The sequence below is a fragment of the Amphiprion ocellaris genome, chromosome 16 (assembly GCF_022539595.1).
Source record: "Amphiprion ocellaris isolate individual 3 ecotype Okinawa chromosome 16, ASM2253959v1, whole genome shotgun sequence".
Taxonomy (NCBI): domain Eukaryota; kingdom Metazoa; phylum Chordata; class Actinopteri; family Pomacentridae; genus Amphiprion; species Amphiprion ocellaris.
The window spans coordinates 4061264-4083504 of NC_072781.1; the positions used below are offsets into that span (position 1 = coordinate 4061264).

Consider the following 22241-nt stretch of genomic DNA (forward strand, 5'->3'; position numbering starts at 1 on the left):
TATCTCATACTGTTCATACCGTCATCCACTGTTCCCTCTAAACTGCGCGCGTGCGCAATTGTGCACTGCTGACACGGTCTCAGCGCACAGAAAATCTGCGCTGCGCACAAAAAAAATCCAACCTAAATTGTAAATAAAATAAACACGTAACAATTCATTCTATGCTATTTTTCAATGTGAGTCAGTGAGTGACCGGTGACTGGCTGCTGCAGCCAATGATGCGATTCACATACGTATTTACCATAGACTGTATATAATGGTATTTACGCAGCTAAACAACGTCAGGCGTCCTTATGTGCAGCTACCTTTGTTCTCATAGATATGAATGAGTAGATAGGACACGCCCCTTTGAGCTGCGTGCTACAGCGAGGCTAAGCTAGTGGGGGCAAAGTGTCAGTGCATTCCGTTGATGTAGACGGCGTGAAAACGGAAACAACAAGTATGCCGTCTCACTGTGCTGCATACAATTACACACTACGTCGTACGATTGAGACAAGGAAACGTGGAATGACTTTTCATAGGTAAGAATAGTTTTTGGCTCTTTTTCCAGTATTAAATCTTGTTGAGAGCTTCCAGTCTATGAGAGCTAACTAGTTAGCCACTAGCAAAACACTAAGGCGAGCTAGCAGCTTGACAACCAAATACCGGACGATTAATAGTAGCTGTAGTATAGTTGTACAAGCAGTAGTAGTAATACTAAAAGTACAAGCAGCAGTAGTAGTATAAACAGCTGTTAGAGTCGTAGAAGTAGTATCAGCATTTGTAATAGTATTACAAGTTGTAGTAGCAGTGCCAGTATCAGCAGCAGTGATATGTACTACCACTACTACTAGTAGTAGTCACATTGCTATTACTACCACCAATACTACCAATAGTAGTTATGAAGCTTAAATCATGTATATCCAGATTACCATCTATGTTCTTCCCCCAAACCCGTTTTATGATTGGGATTACAGGCAATTCTTTAGGACTGCTCTCAAATAATTGAAATGTTTCTAAACAAGGTTATACTTATCAAATTAAATAGCTCTGGTCTCCAGTATATTGATGAATTTGGTTCTTTGTACTTAATTTATTAGCATGATTTCTTTTTAATATGTTGTGTACAGACTTAATTACTTCTCTGTCTACTTTTCTTACTCCATGTAGGTTTCCCAGAGACTATGGGTTGAGGAGGAAGTGGAAGTTTGTTGGCTTAGACCTGGTGTCATTCCATCAGTGTTAAACTTCCCGGCTCATCTTGGAAGAGTACGTGCCAGAAAGACCACAACCAAGCAGCCTTGAGATCTTAGGCAGCGTCTCCCTGAGGTGGGTGTCAACAGTGTTCATAGTCAGGTCTGTGGTAATCCTGTCAAAAAACAAAACAGAAAAAAATCTAGATTATAAATCAACATGTAACCAAAGCACTCTGTGTATAACGCCATAGTATAGGATGTAGTTCAGAAAATGTCAAAGTATAGTATGCTTTACTCAAGAATAACATAGTATGGCCTGTAGTTCATAGTACAGCATGTTGGCAAGAAAAAAAAACAAAACATAGATTATTATGTGGTTCAAAAAGCGCAAAATGATAGGATGTTGCCTAAAATTGTCATGTATGATATGTGGTTCAAAAAATGTCATAGTGCAGTATATTGTCAAAATAGTATGTAATTCAAGAAAACATCAGAGTATAATATGTCATCTAAAAAATGCCATAGAATAATAATTTCATTGAACAAGTAAAAGTACAGTAACTTTTAAAACTGTTTGAATTCTTATATGTTGCTAAAAAAACAAAAAAAACAAAAACAAAAAAAACGTCACAGTAATATGTCAATTAAAAAAGCCTATAGTATAGCATGTCGCCCAACAAACATCATAGTACAGCATGTGGCTCTAAAAACGTCACAGTATAGCCTTTAGTCCACAGCTGTCAGTAGGTGAGGAGCAACACAAAAACAGTCCAAACACTGGTTTCCAGAGGGTTAGACGATAATTTATTTGAAAGAGTAAGTTTACAACAACACAACATGTGAGGAGGTTAAAAACAAATGGGTGTTAGTAAAATAAAAATAAATCAACAGAACTAAAAGTGAACTTCATGTTGACATTGATGGACATTCCAACCAGGAACAAAGTAAAAGATAATCAATACAAAAAAAACCTCTTCCTGTTCACCTCTTAAACCCCAAAAACACACCGCAGTAGCACCCTAAACTAAAACTACCAATGGGTTTCCTGTTTTCCTTTGTGAACTATTCAAAGGTCCCTCTCTATCTCCCCACACATCCACCAACCACTGGAACACATCTCCAAAGTTCTACTGGACCAGCTCAGCTTCCCCTCAGAAGAAGTACCGCCACCTGCCAGATGGAGGAGCCTTTTGAGAGGCAGCTGGCATCGTGATTGGACTGTACTTTGGTCTGTTCCAATCCAGCTTCAGCTCCAGAGACGGCAGGCGGGACGAGTCAACGGAGGCCTGATGGACGAAGGCATGAAGCTGAGTACAATCCAGAAAACAACAGAGGAGGAGTGCAGCAGCCCAGGACCAGAACAACCAGAGTAGCATGGTATGTCTCTTAGAAAACATCATAGTAGAGCCTTTGGTATGAAAAAACACCATCATATACATCGTATATTGTACAAATAACAAGTCAAAGGAAAGAGACATACATTGTAGAATTGTAGTAATTGTGGGCTGATTGATTTACTGATTATCAATATTTTATTTTTTACTGATTTACAGTAATAAATACATTTAAAAATGGTGCTACTTTGGCTCTGAACCTTTATCTACCTGTGGTCGCTCTGTCTTCTGGAGTGATTTGATTGGTTATACGTCACGAATAAAACTCCTTTAACTTAACATCTGTAAACAAAACAAAAACGTATCAACAACATTTTATGTTAAAGTTTGTGTTCTTAGTTCTTAGGTCTAAGTTTAACTCCAAGTTTTTAAATACTTTCATTTACTGCAAATTAATATCCAAATTAATGTACTCCAAATGTCTCACTAATAATAATTATCAGCCTTAAAAACCCACAAAACACCCCTCTATACTCGACCACACTTAGTACAGTCTGGTTCCCCCTTCTATAAATCTGCTTGGAATCTTCCACTTCCTGTTTGTCAAAGTGGCCTTCTACCTGGACAGGTTTTGTTGGAGCTCATGCAACAAACATTTTGGGTAACTGCACTTTAATATGGATGGATGACACTGAATTAGAGTCTGTTTTAATGAGACTGAGTTAAGATATGTAGCTCTGTCATTAAATAGGAAATTATTTCTCAGAATTCACAGAGAAAAGTCTGAAATGTTTGCTAGGTTAGCATCCCACATGTTCTTTGGCTCAGCTAAAGCTAACTCTCTGCAACTTCTGGATCTCTTGAGTTGCTTGTTGTTAAAATATCTTGCTAGATTTGCTGAAGCTCAGAAAGTCTGAGATGTTTGTTAGAAAATAAGCTCATTCTCAAGTCTTATCTGAACTCTTTTGTTTTAACTTTCCCTAAACTTAGGAGTTAATGAAAGAGCAGCACATCCAGACTCAGTCTCATTTATGTAGAGATTAAACTTCAGTGTCATTCATTGATGTTAAAGTGCAGTTTTTCAAATGTTTGTTGCACATGCTCCCGACCAAACCAGTCCAGGTGGAAGACGATGTGAAGAGAAAACTCCAGAGGATGAATATCACACATTTACGTTGGAAATAAATGTCCTTCAATTTGACATTGTCATGCAAATGATGTTCAAATCTTTGAGTACTTTGCTGATGTTTGTTTCTAAGTGTTTTTTGACACTCGGCCCCAAAGATTAAAACATTTTACGGCTCAAAAGCTGCAACAATTCACACATTATCAACTATCTTTCTGACTAAACTAAGATAAAAAGTGAAAAACTGCCTGATTCCTGCATCATGAATGTAAATCTGTTTGGTTTTTATGACAGTAAACTGAATATATTTGTGTTTGACATTTTATAAACCAAAACAAGAAATGAATTACTGGAGAAAACAATCAACAGATTAATGGTCAAAGAAAATGTGTTTTCCAACATATGGCTGAATTACTCCAACATTACAAGATACATACAATTTGAATTCAATTTTATTTATATAACGCCAAATACAGGTCAAATTGTCTCAAGACACTTTATTTTTATATTTTTTGTCATATTTAAAATATGACAATGTAAGAAATTTAAACCTCTTGACTAATCCAATTTATTATTTGGTTTTTAAGAGACTAATCGACGACTAAAATAACTTTCTCCACTAAAACTAATAAACATGAGGTTAAATAGAAGGAACAGTTTTAAATACTGCAGTCCCACGACGACAAGAATAAAGTTTGTCAACAAAAACTAAATCTGCTGGTGGATTCCATTAAAGTCCTAATAAATGATAATAAAGTGTGATACTAAAGGTTTGTGGTGCTAAAAATCTCCAAGTAAAGATATGAAGTTGAACATGTGGATGGAGGTTGATAAAAGTTGACCTCCCTTCATTTCTCTGGAACCGACTCCATGGATTTTATGGATGGTGGTTAAAGACCTGCTCTTCTAGTCGTCTTCCTTCTAGTTGCTGTAAAAAGTCACTCCATCCTGGCCGACTTCAACACCTCTTCATGACAACTTGTTCTGCCTCTGACCTGGTGGAAACTCCAGAAACTCGGGAAAACCTGTCGAGACTCGAAGAACTCGTGGAGACTTGAAGAACTCGTGGAGACTCGAAGAACTCGTCAGGCGGGGGAAGGTGTGGTGGGCGGTGGGGAGAGGTGGGGGAGTAGAGGGGGGAGGCCACCACCCACCTCCCCGCCTACTCTCCGCCCTGACTCCACCCAGACTCCGCCTTGGCTCCGCCCATGTGGTCACTTGAGGAACTACGATGCCAAAGGGACGACGAATTTATTTCTTTGTATCTGATCTGTAGCTCAGTGAGTTAAGGATTTGCCTATGGAGCTGCAGGTCGCTGGTTCAAGACCAGACACTTCTTAAATTTTCTCAAAATCCTGTCAAAGACAAAGAAAGAAAACTGCCACTGGCGGGTCTTGAACCTGCGACCTTCCAGTCTGTAGTCACTCTTCTTTTCCCCTGAGCTACTCGCTCAGATACTAATTTTACTTTTTTTTGCGCATTTATCATCTATTTTTTGTTGTTTTCGAGTTTTTTTTTTAACTCGAGTCTCGACTCGACCGTTTTCTCAGGAGGTTGGACTTCAGCCTTTGTTCTGGAGGGTGGAACCCTCAGTTCCAAGACTTTACAAAGCCTCGAGACCCTCCAAGTCCTCAGGACCTGAGCTTTCACACAGTCTGAGGGCTGAAGTTTTCTAAGTCCCACAGTAGTTCTCTGTTAGTTTGAACCTTCAGACAGTCTGAGGACTGAAATCCTCTAAGTTCCTGAGTAGTTCTCTGTTAGTTTGAACTTTCAGACAGTCTGAGGACTGAAATCCTCTAAGTTCCTGAGTAGTTCTCTGTTAGTTTGAACTTTCAGACAGTCCAAGGACTGATATCTTCTGAGTTCCTGAGTAGTTCTCTGTTAGTTTGAACCTTCACACAGTCTGAGGACTGAAATCTTCAAAGTTTCTCAGTACTTCTCTGTTAGTTTGAACTTTCTGGTTAACAGAAGCCTTAAAACTTGTGACCATGAGTCTTGATTTCACATTTAGACCATCCATCTGAGTTCTTCTCAGACCTTCACCTGTGGGTTTTTTAGGAATCTTCAACAAACTTTGATTCACTTCACTGAACAGTAACTTTTGTGGAGATCAGAAGGTAACATTAGTTTGATAAATGCCTTCAACTATTAGTAGACTTTATCTGGAAAGCAGTTTTCTGAAATGAGTTCTTAGTAAATCTGTCCACAATCAAATCAAGAACATAGAAAGAGGAAATGTTTGAAGAAACAACTTGATGTTTTCATTTCAGACTAGAAAACGCATTTAATTTTTTAATTAAATGTTTTGTCCTTTTAAAGGTTTGAGAATCTAATTAAATGTTTTGTATTTTTTTAAATGTTTAATATTCTTCTTGTTTAATTGTATTTTTTGAATGTTTAATTATCGAAAATATTTTATCTGTAATTTGGAATATTTGTATTTGAAAAATTTTGTTTAATTTCATAATTACATGTATTGTATCTTGTTTAATTATCTAATTCAATATTTTGTCTGTTCAATAGAATTTAATTGTATTTAATGTTTAACTCTATTACACAGACAAAATATTGAATTAGATAATTAAACAAGATACAATACATGTAATTACGAAATTAAAAAAATTTTTCAAATACAAATATTAAAAATTACAGATAAAATATTTTCGATAATTAAACATTCAAAAAATACTCTTTAATAATAAACCTTTTTAAAAGTTTATTGTATTAAATTTTTTTCACTTTGATTTAATTGCTTTTTGTTATGTAGTTTATTTCTTTAATCTTCTTTTTCTGTCAAGATTTTAACCCCAACCTTAAAAATGAAATAAACCCTTAAATCACAATGAAAATACTTCTGTTGTCACAATCATGAGTTAGTCAATTATTCAGTTTATCAATTCAGCTTTATTTGTTTAGCACCTTTCACACAGATGACAAAACTGAACAAGCAAAGACAAAAAAAACTATGCTAAAACTATGATTAAAACTCAAAAACATTAAAAAAAAAGATTTAACATGGTAATAAAATGTGTTGTGTTCAGGGGATGGAGGGACTTTATTGAAGTCTTCTTGGGCTCACATGGGAAATCATTTAAAATATAAACTTGATATTCAGTCTAAGGAAACTGCAGAGCGACAGAAGAACCAACAATATCTCCTGTTTTCTCCTTTAATGAGTCGACTCTTCTTGTGCTTTCAGACCAAAGAACTACAGACTCTTCACAACCTGCTCAAACTCTTGGTACAGGATCTCACCACACGAGTCAAGAAGGTTTCTGTCTCATTTCTACTCTGAAGCTCACCTTCTCCTGCTCAAGCTGATGACAAATGTTTCTGCTGCTCTAAAGTCTGCTCTCCAGAACTTCCTAAAAACTCTCAAAGTCTCTTCTGCTGCAGGTTGCTATGTAGAACTGTTGCAGAAAACCTCACTAAACCACATGGAGGGGCCTCAAGATAGTCATCCAAATGAAACCATACAAAAACCAAACTAGCACAACCCAAACGCTAAAGTCTCCTGCAGCCTACCAGAGAACCTCTGAGAACAGAGAATCAGGACAGGAACTCTTACCTTCTGGACAACCAACGTTGGTTCACAAACAAGAATACAGAATGTGTCTGACCAAAAACCTCTGAAGACTCACTACAACCAAGATAAAGACACAACTCAGCTGCACCAAATCCACTAATCACTACAAACATTAGCACCATGTGCTAACTGTGGCTAAAGAACCACATTTACCAAGACAACTATCCAGTACAAAGCCCTAAAACACACCAAGAAACACATTAAAGACGATTTTACTGCTGGAAGCTGCAAGCCAACGCCTAAACAACAAACTAAAGCAATGGAGCCAAACCCAGTTCACTGGTGAACAGAAGCAGAGGAAATGTTTGTCTGCAGCTAAATAAAGCAGGAAGACACTGAGCTGCTCAGGTGTTCCTGGTAACACCAAGCTGCTCAGGTGTTCCTGATAACACCAAGCAGCCACCTGGACAGCCAATAGGAACACAGCTTCCTGGAAGTCCAGAGGGCTGGCTTAGTGAAGGAAATTTAGTTTAAAGTTGAAGCAGAAAGTTAACAAAGAAAGTTAAAAACCACCTTCTGATACCTGAAATCTCTGAGTTTTCACACAAAGAACACCTGAACATGTCAAACTGGTTCCATAGTAGAACCATCATTGTAAAAACATCATAGTATGGTGTGTTGCTCAAACAACATTAGGACCCGGCTGTCAGGGGACAAACATGTAAGAAACATGAGAACAGAGAGAACCCAACCAGTAGGTCACAGTTTATCATCATCTAATCATCTCCTGAAGTCCATATGGTGAGAGACATCAGTATCTGGTTGTTAATTTACCAGAGGATGCTTATAATCATGCTGATGTGGTCTGTACTCTACAGTATTTTAGTGACTCAATAAATGCCTAAGTTGTTTTTTTTAAAATGCTTTTTAGTTTTTAATAAACATTTAACAGCCTATATTTAATCAATAAATGACCTTTGCCTATCTTAAGAAAAATTCACTCAGAACTCTGATATGTTAACAGTACTAAATAAATCAATAAATACATGCATACACACATAAATAAGTTAATACATTAACTGTGTTAAGATAAGATTTAGATTTTTAAAATGTTGTTTATGTTTTTGCAGAATCCAGTATTGCTCACTGGTTGGTCATTACATTTTATTAGTTTGATTTCACTGTTTAAAATGATGCCACCTCTTTTCAGACAGAACCTGTGATAATAAAACAATACAAAATTTTTAGTTCCGTGTTAATAAAGCACTTAAAGCTTTAAGTATGGCTAAATGCTTTTTTCAAAATTAAATATATCACTCCTTAGGTGGTAGTGGCCCCAAGTTCAGTAAAGTTGGAAAGATATTCACAGATTGGGACTTCCAGCATCAATAACTCATTAGATATAGGTTGTCAAAACATAAACGGTGCCTCTTTCCCATTGTTGCAAGGCAGACAATGTGCTACAAGCCCAGTTTTATCAAAAGTAGCTGTCTTTCAAGCTACAGGAATAACATTGGTGTCTATGGAGTGAACAGGGTCCGTCTGCAATTTGCAAAACCGCTGCAACAGTAAAGAGAGACAAATATTCAATAACTTCACTCTGATACATTGTAGTGTCACTAAAATCACTGCAGCCTTCAACTGGCTCCTGTTGACAAAGTGTTTTAACAGAAATGTAAATGCTGTAATTTGATTCTTTTAATGAACCATGTAACTTGAATGGATGTGATGCTGGTGTGACCACAGTGCACACGTCTGATGTTGCTCACAGTGGTCCAAGGGACGCTCAGGGAGTTTGTGTGTTTGCTCAGACTCAGGAAAAATTACAGGGAACATTGTTGTCATCTATCCCTAACTGTACATTTATCTATGTTTATTATCTTAGAATGAACAGTATGGACAAAATGTTTATACTGTAACATTCTTTTTATACTTAGACTGTATACAGTGCACTTTATTGCATCTTTAGCACTTTTGGTTAGATTCAAAACTGCATTTTGTTGTCTTAGAATGTGTTGTCTGACATTAAAGTTAAATCTAAAGTGTGAAAAAAAGTTGCCTTAAATTCAAATGTCTTTTTAAAAATAATTATTTTTAAAAAAGGGGAAAAAACAACTCCTCATTTGCTTAAGTGCTTCTGTAGAAGGTAACCGGACTTCCTTATTAGGTTTCAAGAACCAAAGATGTTGCCTTCTGAGGAAGCTCTTAAGATTATAATGACTTGGATGACTGAGAGTTCAACTTGCTGTGCTGATAAAGAATCTACATGTTTACTTTTCATTCAAAATAAATGCAAAACATTTCTGGGATGCATCTGATTTAGCTCTAATGTTGCGTCACAGACCATCTTATGCTGTCTAACCCTCTGGAGCTTTCTTCTGCTTGGCATCAAACTCCTTTCACTCTCCAGTACTGGCCTCAGATTCTCCTGTTTCATGTAATGCAGGCCATTGGCCCCGACAGAGGCAGGCCTTAGATAACACAAACTGGTCATTTCCCAAGAAGATTGTGGGCTAGCTGACGTCAGAGGGTCAACCCGGGCAGTGGAGCTCATTTTAGATACAAATTCAGACACAGAAAAAGTAACTTGGTCAACAGGAACTGCTGTTATGAGCCAGGACTTGTTTTTTTCCCTCTTAAGTTGCATAAAACTTGAATTTTTTTTTGCCTTTTCCAACATCATCTTTGTTAATTAGAGTTGTTTTTTCCAAGATAAACTTTTTAACTTATCATGTACTTCCTTTCGTTCATAATTTCACATTAACAACCATTTTAAAGATGTTAATGTGTTGCTAAAATAGCCGCAATGTGCATGTGACTGGAAAACCGAAAGATGAATATGAAGATAAAAATAAACAAGTTCAAGTTGGGCAATTTGATTTAATACTTTATTGTAGGTAAAATATGTTGGTAAAATATTGAGCAGGCTTTTGCACCAGTGCAAAAACATACCACTTACATAACCATCAATCTATGAGGACACAAGAAGTACAAGGTCTTTTTTTTCAAAGTGTGACTTACTAAATCTCTACCAGGCTTTTTTTTTTTACTGCTCTCTATACTGGCAAACACAATTGTTACAGTAAGCTTAATAACCTTACATATACAAAAAAGATAAAGCTGTGGGAGAAAAAAAGTAGATTGAAAATGGAACAAGCAAGAGCTGCAGATGGATATCTGCCAAAGTAGCGCTCTAATCATTTGCCATGACAGAGAGGAGAGGGAGAGAAAATCCTCCATGGTTTTAATTTGATGTTGGGGCAGTGCTCTGCTGCCATCCAGCAGCAGACAGCAGCACTGCAACATGAGGTGAAAATAGCTGATTTTCTCACCTGAATTCTAATTATTCCTATAATTCGAAGTCTGAAGGCTGGTACATGTTGAGATTGCTTGGACAAGTCAATGACAGGAATCTTCTCAATTATTTTTACACCCTACTGAGATACCGACGTGGTTATTTTACACATTTCTGCAATTTAAAAGAGTGCAAAAGTTTCTCATGTTGAAATTAAAACAAAATGTAAATATTCTAAAAGTAAAATACTCATATTCAAATTTTATTCTCTGAATCAAGCACCTTTTCCATGGTAAAACATCAAAATAAGAACATTAAAATTGACAATCTGAAGCTCGAACCAGTCGAACTAAAAACTAAATTACTTCCTTCCACTTCTGCAAAAACACTTTGGACAGTGATACCTGTCTCACATGACGTGTGTGATTCTGATTGTCAAAGCTGGTCCGGTTTCTTCACCAGTCTTGACTCGACTTCTGCTTGATGAATTTCAGGGACAGAAAGTAAAGCACCATGAAGCTCAGACAGACAGCCAGCAGGACCAGGTAGCACGAGTACAGCGGATACTGGTTCATGTTCATGGCCTCAGCCACCTGAGGGTCAGACAATGGCACAGATGCTGAATGTGTTGCTTTGTCCGTCACAGTACTAGTTAGCTGACTTCAGATCTTCAATATTTTACCTATGACATATTATATCTGTAGATAAGAAGGTAACAGTTAAAGTTTAAAAAGGCTCTTAACTGTAAGTAAGTTTAACACCCAGAAGTTGTTGTCAAAATTACTACCAAACAGTCTTGTTGTCATTCATTTCTCTAATTGTTTTTGGAACTGTACTCCAGCGAAATCGTACTTCTTGTTGGTTTTTTAACTCACAAATATGCCGTCGATGTTGATGGTTGTGTTTCCAATAAGGATGGGATACTTGTTGCCTCTGAACTGCACCTGCAGCATCCCCTCGAAACCCCAACGCATGAAGGAGACGTGAGAGAGCCACGAGGCCACTGAGGAGACAAAAACAAACACAAACATCACTCATCACCTCTCATAATCACACACAGTCCTCAGGCTTCAAACACACTAAAACTAAATCTGCCTCCTTACCAAGCCACATGTTCTCCAGGCTGATGACGAAACCTCCGGTCAGATAGAAGACGGTGAACACAGCGTTGCCCATGAAGGCGGAAGTCTGCAGGGTGGGCAGTGAAGCAGCTACAAACAGGGCCATGGCTCGGCTGCAGTAAACCATCAGCCACACCAGCAAGAAGTTCAGGAGAAACCGGTCCGGAGCCTCGTTGAGTCCCGCCAGCCAATAGATGGGCAGACCATAGACCAAAGTGAACACACAGTGTTCTGGTAGCTCCCCCAAGACCTAAGGGTGGAGAAACCATAGATTTAAATACACACAACTGACAGAAATACAGAAATTGTGTTGAATATTTGTATGCAAGCACATGTAGTACCACATATTTCAAAGTACAGTACTGTAAAACATCAGAGAAGTACATTACAGTGACGTGTGACTCCAACATGGAGCAAGACTGACCCCTACTGGACGTGCAGTTAATCACTGAGGCTTACCTTAGCGAAGAAGTAGGAGGTGACGGAGTACATGCCGTCCTCCAGTTCATGGTAAAGCATGGCTCTCTCAGTGTGACCTGCAGAGAACATGAAATCAGTCTGTTAACACTCAGTTCACAGTGGATAGAGCATGTATAACCTCTGGTGTCTCTGCCCAAAACTCTGTCTTTTCCTGTTTCCATTTATATCTAAAGTTGTTTATTCACGGTTTTTCCTACATAGAGAAATTTTGACACCCTGAAAGGAAAAACACAGCATCAAAATGATAAAAACTGAGAATAAAATTGAATTCTAATGTTTTAACCGGCTGTGCTGATTGAGGTTTTATTACCAGAAAAAATATTTTTGGGTAACAAATAGAAATAACAGGCAAAAATTTCTATCAAATAATTTAATAGACTTTTTGCTGTCGCTGTATGCACTCCAACCATGCTTACTGTTATCCACAGTCGTCTATTATTAAACTATTTGTAAATTAAGATTTATTTGAGCAAATAATTACACCCAAGATTTGGAATTTATTATGTATACATGTAAAGTGACAACCCAGCTATAAATTTTACAAGTTATGGATGCTTTCCAGCTCCAGAATTTATCTTGTGATTGTGAAATAAAGTTTCTATTATCTTTGGCCAGCCAGTGCTACAGTATTTAATTCTGAGTCATAAGTTAACTTGGAATCAATTTCATAACTTTTGTCATCATTTGACCGTGACCTAACTTGATCCTGACTTTTTATTGGCTGCTGGCCAGACTCCGTTTTGCTATCTCTGCAAATGCTGCGACTGAACATGGTAAAACTCAAGGTCCAAGAACTCTGTGACTAAGTGTCTCCTACAAACCTGATAACTTTGCCCCACCGTTCTGAACTGGATCCTCTTGTTACATTTTTCTTCATTCATTCAGGCACTTCTAAGACACATCGCCCAAAACTTTGAGTGATTCTTGGTTACTTTTCTGAAGCTCTCTTTCTTTCCTTTTTTTTTTTTTTTTTTTACAACACTGTTAAACAGAAAATGTATATTTTTCTTTTGCTTGTTGTCATCTGTGGTTTTGGTTTGTCTGGTCACAGTATAATACGTTGTACAAAACAGATATCCCATATGTGTTGACATGCTTCCTAATTATAACAGTAAAAATAGTGTAACTAAAAACTATGGTTGGAAAAAACTGAACATGAGTGCTGACACTGGAGTGCAGTTTTTTGTTTTCAGCTGAGGCTCTTTGGTCTCAGTTACTTAAATCATCATGTAAGAAGAGGCAGATATATACAAAGTGTTGATGATTGAAGGAAAAACTCATCTAGCAGTACTAACAGCTTTCTGTTGATTTAGTGTGGCATTTTCATAAGGTTGGATTTATTGCAGTTTTATCAACAGTGTTTGGTTAGGGAGATGATTACAGTAATTGGGATGCGGATAAAATCTTTAAAAGGCAAGATATGGAGCAATAAACTCACTGATAAAAAATATAAAAAGGCTGGCCTGACCTAAGTTTAAATGATGTTTAGAATTTGATAGTGTCCATTAACTGTGTGAAGAGCAAAGCTTTTGCTGCGCTTATGTCACTCATTCACAAAATGGGATTTTCAAAGTCCCTCTCATTGATGTGTAAAAGTTACACATTTAGTAGTTTACTTTTGACATGAAAGTAATCCTCTGCTGCCTTAATGTATGTGTATATATATATATATATATATATATATATATATATATATATATATATATGTTTATATGCAAATATTGTTGATAGAAAGAATTTACAAAAAATGTTGGCATCTGATATCCTAAACATTGTAATGAAATGTGTTTCATGGTTTTTCACAATAATGACATTACTCTCTTGAAAAAAATAGATTTTCACAGGCGGGGTCTTTAACATTATAAAACAATTGAGAAACACTTTTCTGTACTTCAACTTTCTAACATCACTGAAATCAATAATTCATTTTGAAAAAAGCAACAGTTGTATTTCTATACATGTAGATGCTGAAATTGACTACTGGCTCCAGCTACAGTTGAAGTCACTGAGGTCAGAATGTAAATATGTTTTAACCTAATCACCGGCTTAGTTGATCGACTTGCAGTTTGACTTTGACTCTCGCCCTCCTGAACGGCTTTAGTTACTCACATTTAGCTATGACGTCCAGCACCACAGCGAACGGGGTGAGAGCTCCGATCATGTAGAGGAGCGCCACTGTGTCCTGAGTGGTCAGACGATCCTCTCCTGCCCCGTAGTACAGACAACCGACCAGCAGTGACATGAGGAGGGCCTCGAAGCCGTGGACCAATAATGTGACCAGATCTCTGAAGTCATTATACATGTGACGCCTGAGGCATAAGAAAAGAGATGTTTAGAGTTCATGTGCAACCTTCTGAGTTCTATAATACCATCTAGGTGTGTGTTCTTACTTGATGAGGATGGTAAACTGGTGTACTCCACCAGGCAGTGCGTTGCTTTCCTTGGAAATAGTGATTACGTTCTCTCCTTTTACCGAGCTTGGCTGCTGAGGGCTGCAGTAGATGATGTAAAGAAAGTAATGCATGCTTTAGTCTTGGTTTTGTCCACATCCAAAACTCAAACGCTAAGAAGTTGATTTATTAGAAGGAATAATTATATGTCACACCATATAACCATACTAATACAGCATTAGCGCTTTCTCACCAATAGACCCACAATTTTCAATAAACAGCCATTTTGGATACTGAAGAACAATGTTTTGGAAATGTTTTTGTAGTGAAATTTCCTTCTTAATAATGATGAAGCAAAATCATGAAACAGAGACAAAATTAACGTACTGAGAGAAGAAACAAAATGGTGAGAAAATTCATTTCATTATTCTTTAATCTGCCAACTTTATTTTTAGGATGAAAAATGTTTTTCTTTATAATTATCCAGAGCTGCAGCAAACATATTCAGCTTGCTAATTTTGTGCAGTCCAAAAGATACCAAATATATTTAGCTTACTGTCATTTAGAACAAAGAAAAGCAACAAATCCTCACATTTGAGAAGCTGTAACCACAGACTGTGTATCAAAATATCACAATATTAGATTCATTTTCCTTCATTTTTGGCTGATTGATTATTCAACAGATGGTTTCAGCTTTAGAAATAAAGAGCAAAATAGACGAATAGATAAGCATGCGGCTACCTGTCAGCTTGTGTTAGTGCTGCGTTGGTTCCGGCTGGTTTCCACATGTGGTCGTCAGTATCACGGACTTTTTCCATGAAATGCTCAGACAGAACTCGGGCCTTGTCCAAACACTCAGCCTCTCGTTCTGGACTGCGGCGATCTATACTGATCAGATCGACTGGAGACACACAGCAACAAGAGAAGGCTTGAAAATGTACAGGTTCACAACAATGAAGACTTCTGACACACTGCATGTTTCCAGAAAGTGCAAAAACATTCTATTTTAAAGCATTAGAGCATTAGGGTACCTTTCTTTATCTTAAATGGAAGCTTTGATATATACACTAACCATAGAAGTCAGAGGGGTTGCAGTATCGCGGGCAGGGGTATCCCAGGGCAGTGAAGTAAGGCACCATGTCACGAGCCGCACCACAGTAAACAGCTGAACCTGAAGACAGCAGGACGACGAGGTCGAAGAGCTGGAAGATGTCCGATCGAGGCTGGTGGACGGAGAGCAGGACCAGACGGTTTCCCCGAGCGAGGCAGGACAGAGTGATGACCAGGTTGTGGGCGGTGAAGCTGTCCAAGCCTGAAGTGGGCTCATCCAGGATCAAAATACCTGAAAGGTGAAGAGACCATTTCAACAACAGATTTCACAAATCCACCAGCGTGCTGATATTATTTTGAGGACAAGTAGGAGTTGGTGGTGATGCAGAAATGATCCAGACAGACAGGTTTGAATTGGAACAGATTTAGTCAGAGCTGTGAAATCTGATGCTTCTGAATTTCAAAAGTTTTACTGGAGCACTCAATAAAAGGTCAGATTAATGGTGGATAATACCCTGATAAACCCTTTCATATCTAATTGTACTGTATGTTACACCACTACAATGTATCACAAAAATATGGCAGACAGAAAAACAGAGTTAGAATGTAGAAGCTGACTGATTATGAATATTGAGGAGCTAGAAATGAGTTCGTAATCAATTGTAATTTGTGTTTTTTTTTAGTTCAAATCATATTCATAGACAAAAAAACACTTAATATACATTAGTATGCTGTACGCTAATGCTTTCCTATAGTTTACAGATGCTTATAAGGACAAAAAAAATTATAAATCATGTAAAATATCATATCTAAAACTAAGATTTGGTGTTTAAGTGACAGGCTGTCATCATGTCAAACCTAAATACACAGAAAATAGCAGGTAAAAAAGTTCTGTATGAAATGAAGCTGGGGAAAATTGTGCTGCTGAACATCTTTTCCTCAAGGAGAATCTGCCTGATAAACACGACTAAGATGCTAAATTTACACTTAAGTCAGTTCATGAGAAGTTTACATCCAAAAACAGACAAATTTGAAATTGAAAATCTGCATTGCCTTTCCTCACCCTCTGTCTGAAACACTTAAATTTAGCTCCTGTCTATCTAATGTTTGAGGGCATAACAAGCTAACCAACCATTATATATATAAGCAACAGTAACAGAAGAAAAGCTGAAAGTCCTGTAAGGTATTTCAGGCAGGCACGGAGCGCTGTTTTCTGTGGGAGAGAAAAGATCCCTTTGCTGTAAGCGTTGTTTCCAGACCTTTTACATTCACTAAATCTATAACACACTAAAGACGAAAAACTCAAAAGGTGGGTCTTCTAAAAGGATGTGTATTTCTGTTCATTTCTCTCACCAGGGTTCCAGAGAAGTTGTACCGCTATACTGACTCTCCTCCTCTCGCCTCCAGAAACTCCCCTGACGTAGTCGTTTCCCACCCTGGTGTGAGCACACTGTCGCAGCCGCAGCTCAGCAATAACATCATCCACCTGCAGCAGACCGTTTGTCATGTGTAATATCATCAACAGTTGCTCATCATTTAACATACAGTATTTTATGTACCACTGTAAGCAGAATATGATATATACATTCATGCATTTTTATTCATCCTTAGTTTAAACTCAAAGTACACTGAGGTAAGGAGGTCTTCTTCAAAATGTAAATGAGTAAGAAAATACATGAAACACAAATAAGAAACTTGGATAATGACAATGAAAATATGAACAATCAAAGTTAGAAAAATAATGAAACAGCTGAAAGTAAAGAAAGATTGTATTAAAATCAGGAAATGCCCTAAAAGTGAGTGTAGCTCTTCTTGCAAGAGCACTGTGGGTAAAACTAGATTTTAAAGTGCAGTGCAGGCATGTATAAAATGTCAACATAACATAGTACTGATAGAAAGGTTGCCTCAATAAGTGTCTTTCTACAAATCAGAGAGAAACATGATTTATTATTGTCAAAAAATCAGTTTTTGACACAGATTATTCACCAGTTTGGACTCATGATCCAAATTCCCAGATATTTGTACTGTTAAACTATTTCAAAATTTGCATCATTCAGAGTAGAGATGACAAGAAAAGTAATAGTTTTGGTGAAAATCATATGATTGTTTTCTTCTAAATTTAGAACTAATTTGTATTTATCAGTGCAACTTACAACTGAGCGAAGTTGATCTAAAGGACTCTTACAGCAGATTGTATATTATCTGAAGTACAGAACAATATGGTGTCGTCAAGCATAGAGATGTATATTATAATATGATGGAGAAAATGTCATCTGTGAATAGAGTGAACAGAACTATGGAATCACAGGAGTGTCATAATAAAAGATACATCTGTTAAAAAATAAGGAAATAATTGTGTAAATATTAAGAGGAATGAATAAAAGGATAAATAAAAAAATAAATCTGTTAAAAAATAAAGAAATAAATGTGTAAACAGAAAGAAGAATAAATAAAAGAAAAAATTTAAAAAATCTGTTAAATAATAAGGAAATAAATGTGAAATACAGAATGGAATAAAATAAATAAATAAATAAATGTGGAAATATAAAGGTAAATTTTTATCTTTGCTTTTTCCTTTTCCATTTATTTCCTTATTTTTTAACAGATGTATCTTTTATTTATTCCTCTTTATATTAACACATTTATTTCCTAATTTTTTAACTGATTTTTTTAGTTTTTAATTTTTTATTCATTCCTTGTTATAGTTACACATTTATTTCCTTATTTTTTTTTAAAAACAGATTTATCTTTTATTATGACACTCCTGTGATTCCATACAGAACATGCCCTAGAACTGAGCCTTGTGGGACACCTTTTGCACATGATCTACCACATATATTTTAAGTATGTGGTCAGTGTTTGTATTTCAAAGCAGAAAAACAAGAACCTTCGCTTCCAAAAAAGAAGAAGAGAATTTGTTTAGTTTGAACTTTGGGTTATAATACTGCCATGCGTCTGGAAAGAATTTGAGTCCTATCAATTAATCAATCTTAATCTTACCCTCTGGTCCCTCTGAGCCTGTGTGAAGTGAGTGGGAAGCCTCAGTTTGGCTACAAAGCTGAGAGTCTCCCGTACGGTGAGATGAGGAAGAAGACGGTCGTCTTGGCGGACGTGAGCGATGCTTTTCTTCACCAGCTGGGGCGTGTTGGGCTTCCCGTTAATCAGAATCTGACCAGACTTCATTGTGCCACCTTCATCTCGACAAGTTATGATGTCCAGCAAAGACGTTTTACCGCAACCTGGGAGAAGAAGATAATAATAAGTAAAAATAGAGGAAATAAGCTTCTCACTTCATTCTTACTGGTCTGTAATCTGTTTTATGAAAACCATAGACTATTTTTACTGCATGCATTGACTATGTTCACATGCATATTTCCATTTTTGCCCTTATTCCAAAATGCCATTGTTCCTACTACGATCTTTCTACAGCTAATGAAATGAAAATTTCATTCATATTCTCGTTTGCATGCAGCCGTGCAAACTCAGATTTTTCCAAAACTGTCAAACCAAGAGCAGACTAAGCCTCCCTTTGTTCTTTCTTTTAACAATCTTCTTAAAAGGTAGACATTGCCACATTTCGGCAAAGTCCACCCCTTGATCCAAGTCTTTCAAAATGTTTAAAAGTTGGTGTGTTTCTGCTTACAACCAATAATGTGGGCTTTACTTTTGACCATTCACCTCTACCCCACCTTTGCAAATTGTTGACTAGTTGGTTTGTGTACAATGTACAGAACTATGTGTAAATTGGAAAGAGACCATGTTTTGCAAAACTGCAAAAATAACCCCAATTGAGATGCATATTCTGAATGTGTTGCATACATGTTAAAAAGAATGTTTTCCAAAATCCAAATAATATCAGTATATTGCAAATCTTAATCCAAAAATGCGATATTTGGAATACGCTGTTTACATCAACTGTATTAAATCAAGAATACTGTCATATCTGGAACAAAAGTAGAATATTAGTGTGCATGCAAACACATTTGAGGAAAAGTTTGTTGATAAAGCCCAGGTCCATGAGAGTCAAACTACCCAGCTTCCTGGCACTAGCCAATCTAAATGGAATGCAGTTGTTTTTAACACTATCAGTTCCACATGTGCTTTTCCAGCTATGAAAAATATCTGTTCCAGTTTGAAACTGAGGTTCAAGTTAAGATCCTTTACTACAGGCAGATGGAGTAAATGAGATCATCCAAGGAGGCATTACGTTTATTAACTCAATTAGAAATAAGTGCTTAAATTCAGTGTGCTTGTGTCACCTGAGCTGCCAATGACCGCCAACATCTGTCCACTGTGCACTCGGAGGCTAAGGTTGTTGATGGCCGTCTGCTTGTTTCCTTTTATCTCCCACGGCAACTTGAACTCTGACAGCCTCTCATACCAGGGTATCTGAGCTGCCGTGTCCACCTGGCAACACATATTTACACATTGAGCACGCAGATTTATGGAGACATCAAAACAATTATAAGCTAAAGATAGCGGCGATCAGTTCGACTGTCCGATAGTTACCTCATAGTGCAGGTTGTTGACCTCCAGCTCAATGCAGCCTCCGCTGTAGGTGAAGTAGAGACTGCTGTCTTCTTCATTTGAGAACAACTCTGTGTCTGGATGCTGTTAAAGAGAAGTATACGGGTCAATGGGTTATATACAGACACACACATTTGAATTTTGTCTTTGTATTCGTATCAGAATTAAAGGACAAAGTGCAATAAGTGCAATAAACTGCTATGAAGCTGAAGACCTGTGAGAATCCAGACAAAACTCATGTCATTAAACAGAATCCAGATTTACATGAAATCTGTTGAGGGACAAGCTAGTGCAAAAAGTCCCTATTTTAAAAACCAGGTACTTTATCTTAGATGGCAATAAGCAAGAAAAAATTTGTTTAAATGGCAATAAACAACAAGTGACAAAAGCTGGTAAACGTGTGGTGCATTTAACTGCCTTATCCTGACATGAGTTTATGGAAAAAAGCTTTGCAATTCGTCTATGACAAATCTGTTAAATGTGAAAGCACGTGTATCTCTGCGTGATTGTGTATTGGCAGGCATCTGCTTGTGTGTCTGCATGTGCAAACGGACCCCAAGACCTCTTCTCGGTCCACAGTCCATTTGAAAATAACCCCTTACCATTATGTAATTCTGGAATAAATATACATGAAGAACATGTTCACACCAAATCTACTTATCTGCATATATATTGTACATTTGATTGTATTTTACACTGTAGATATAATATGATTCAGCTTTCAGTTGCTTCTGGTCATTTTGTCTTGAGTGCATTGCTTTCCAGAAAATCTCCACAAAAACTTTTGTAGTTCAGATTTGTTTTCATTTGTTTGAAATAGGAGAATGCAGGCTGTGGAAATAATATGTCCCCATCGCCATTAAACTTGACGTAAAATAATCCCAGAGCTGATCTTTTTAGATAAACCAGTAGAGATTTTTTTTTTTTTTTGCCATTTTACTAAAGTCAGTTTCAGGGGTCAAACAATTTAGACAAATAAATAACAAATACTTGTATTCGACATACAGTAACTGTATTCATAGAGAAAGTGAGAAAACATGAATATAAACTAGAAAACTATGATCCCAAGCCTGTATATTTAGTCTGCAAAATTAAAATATAAATACATATATATATACTTTACATTATGTGATATGATAAAAATGGGAATATTCAATTCAAACATTCTTAAATATGCTAAATATGAAGCATTTGTTACTTACCAGAGCAATATTAATGTAATGGTCTCAAGTACTTTTTATCTGATATTCTAGAATTTTACCGTTCAAAAGTTTGGGGTCACCCAGGCATAGTAACTCACACTTTTATCCATGTGCTAACATAACTGCACAAGGGTTTTCTAATCATCAATGAGCCTTTCAACACCATTAGCTAACACAATGTAGCATTAGAACACAGGAGTGATGGTTGCTGGAAATGTTCCTCTGTACCTCTATGGAGATATTCCATTAAAAATCAGCCGTTTCCAGCTAGAATAGTCATTTACCACATTAACAATGTCTAGACTGGATTTATCATTCATCTAATGTTATCTTCATTGAAAAAAAAAGCTTTTATTTCAAAAAATATTCAAAAACTAAGGACATTTCTAAGTGACCCCAAACTTTTAAACAGTAGTGTATGTGTTTCTCTTACAAACTGAATGTAAAATGATATGTTTTTCCTTCAAATTGAAATTTTTAAACAATAAAATAAAGATTTCCAGCAATAGTAAGTGATTTTGCAAATGTAAGTCTTTTGACAATCTCTTGTAGGTTGCAGAGTTCAGATACACCCAGTTCAATACATAAAATCAGTAGTTATTTATGTTCTAATCAAACATATATCTGAACACTTGCAGGGGAACTGATTTAAAATGTAAAGTTTTTGTCCTTACTGACCTGTGCATAGCTGTTTGTATGACTGAAACTCGTCTCTGTTTCCATGATGATGCAAGTCTCTGGTTGATGTTTGTAGGGTTGAGAGGTCAACTCCCCCCTTTTGCCTCTTCTGTCGGGATCCTCACTTTTTCCTCTCCACAGATTATTGCCGTTTTTGCCCTGCTGTTATTCCTGTTCACCCGTTTTCCCCCTGGTGCGTAGTTTAACTCCAGTCCAGCTGAAGATCTCTTGTCGAGTTCACAATTCTTTCCTCTCAAAGCACCCAAGTTCATGTCATGTCAGTTCTTCATGCTCGTTGATCTGTCGGTCACAGCTTTTCTAGATCTAGTGCACAAAA

General features: G+C 36.9%; 1 protein-coding gene and 1 long non-coding RNA gene across 3 annotated transcripts; one reads left to right on the forward strand and one right to left on the reverse strand.

Moving 5' to 3' along the window:
- Window positions 1-296: 296 nt before the first annotated feature.
- LOC129350809 (uncharacterized) lies at window positions 297-9843 on the forward strand. Of its 2 annotated transcripts, XR_008604329.1 has the most exons (4): window positions 299-521; window positions 1150-1308; window positions 2248-2552; window positions 6835-9843. It is a non-coding gene; the product is annotated as an uncharacterized LOC129350809 (long non-coding RNA). The 2 variants fall into 2 exon arrangements; XR_008604328.1 differs by lacking the exon at window positions 6835-9843 and having other exon boundaries at window positions 297-521; window positions 2248-2755.
- Window positions 9844-10035: 192 nt separating this feature from the next.
- On the reverse strand, window positions 10036-22224 carry abcg8 (ATP-binding cassette, sub-family G (WHITE), member 8). Its single transcript, XM_023264861.2, has 13 exons — window positions 21905-22224; window positions 20007-20108; window positions 19757-19904; window positions 18498-18736; window positions 16851-16983; window positions 15520-15789; window positions 15189-15348; window positions 14448-14549; window positions 14167-14366; window positions 12037-12113; window positions 11560-11827; window positions 11332-11459; window positions 10036-11049 (listed from the first exon to the last, which is right to left on the reverse strand). Exons 1-13 carry the CDS (start codon window positions 21947-21949, stop codon window positions 10912-10914), a joined length of 2010 nt encoding a protein of 669 aa, XP_023120629.2. The 5' UTR covers window positions 21950-22224; the 3' UTR covers window positions 10036-10911.
- Between the last annotated feature and the right edge of the window lie 17 nt (window positions 22225-22241).

Bases quoted from the DNA above. Each gene is read 5' to 3' on its own strand.
- abcg8 (XM_023264861.2), bottom strand. From the start codon at position 21,949: ATGGAAACAGAGACGAGTTTCAGTCATACAAACAGCTATGCACAG. The intron at 16,984-18,497 runs GTAAGATTAAGA...GGTCTGCTGCAG, and splicing joins AGGCTCAGAGGGACCAGAGG to GTGGATGATGTTATTGCTGA. The intron at 11,460-11,559 runs GTAAGGAGGCAG...TTGTCTCCTCAG, and splicing joins CCTGGAGAACATGTGGCTTG to TGGCCTCGTGGCTCTCTCAC.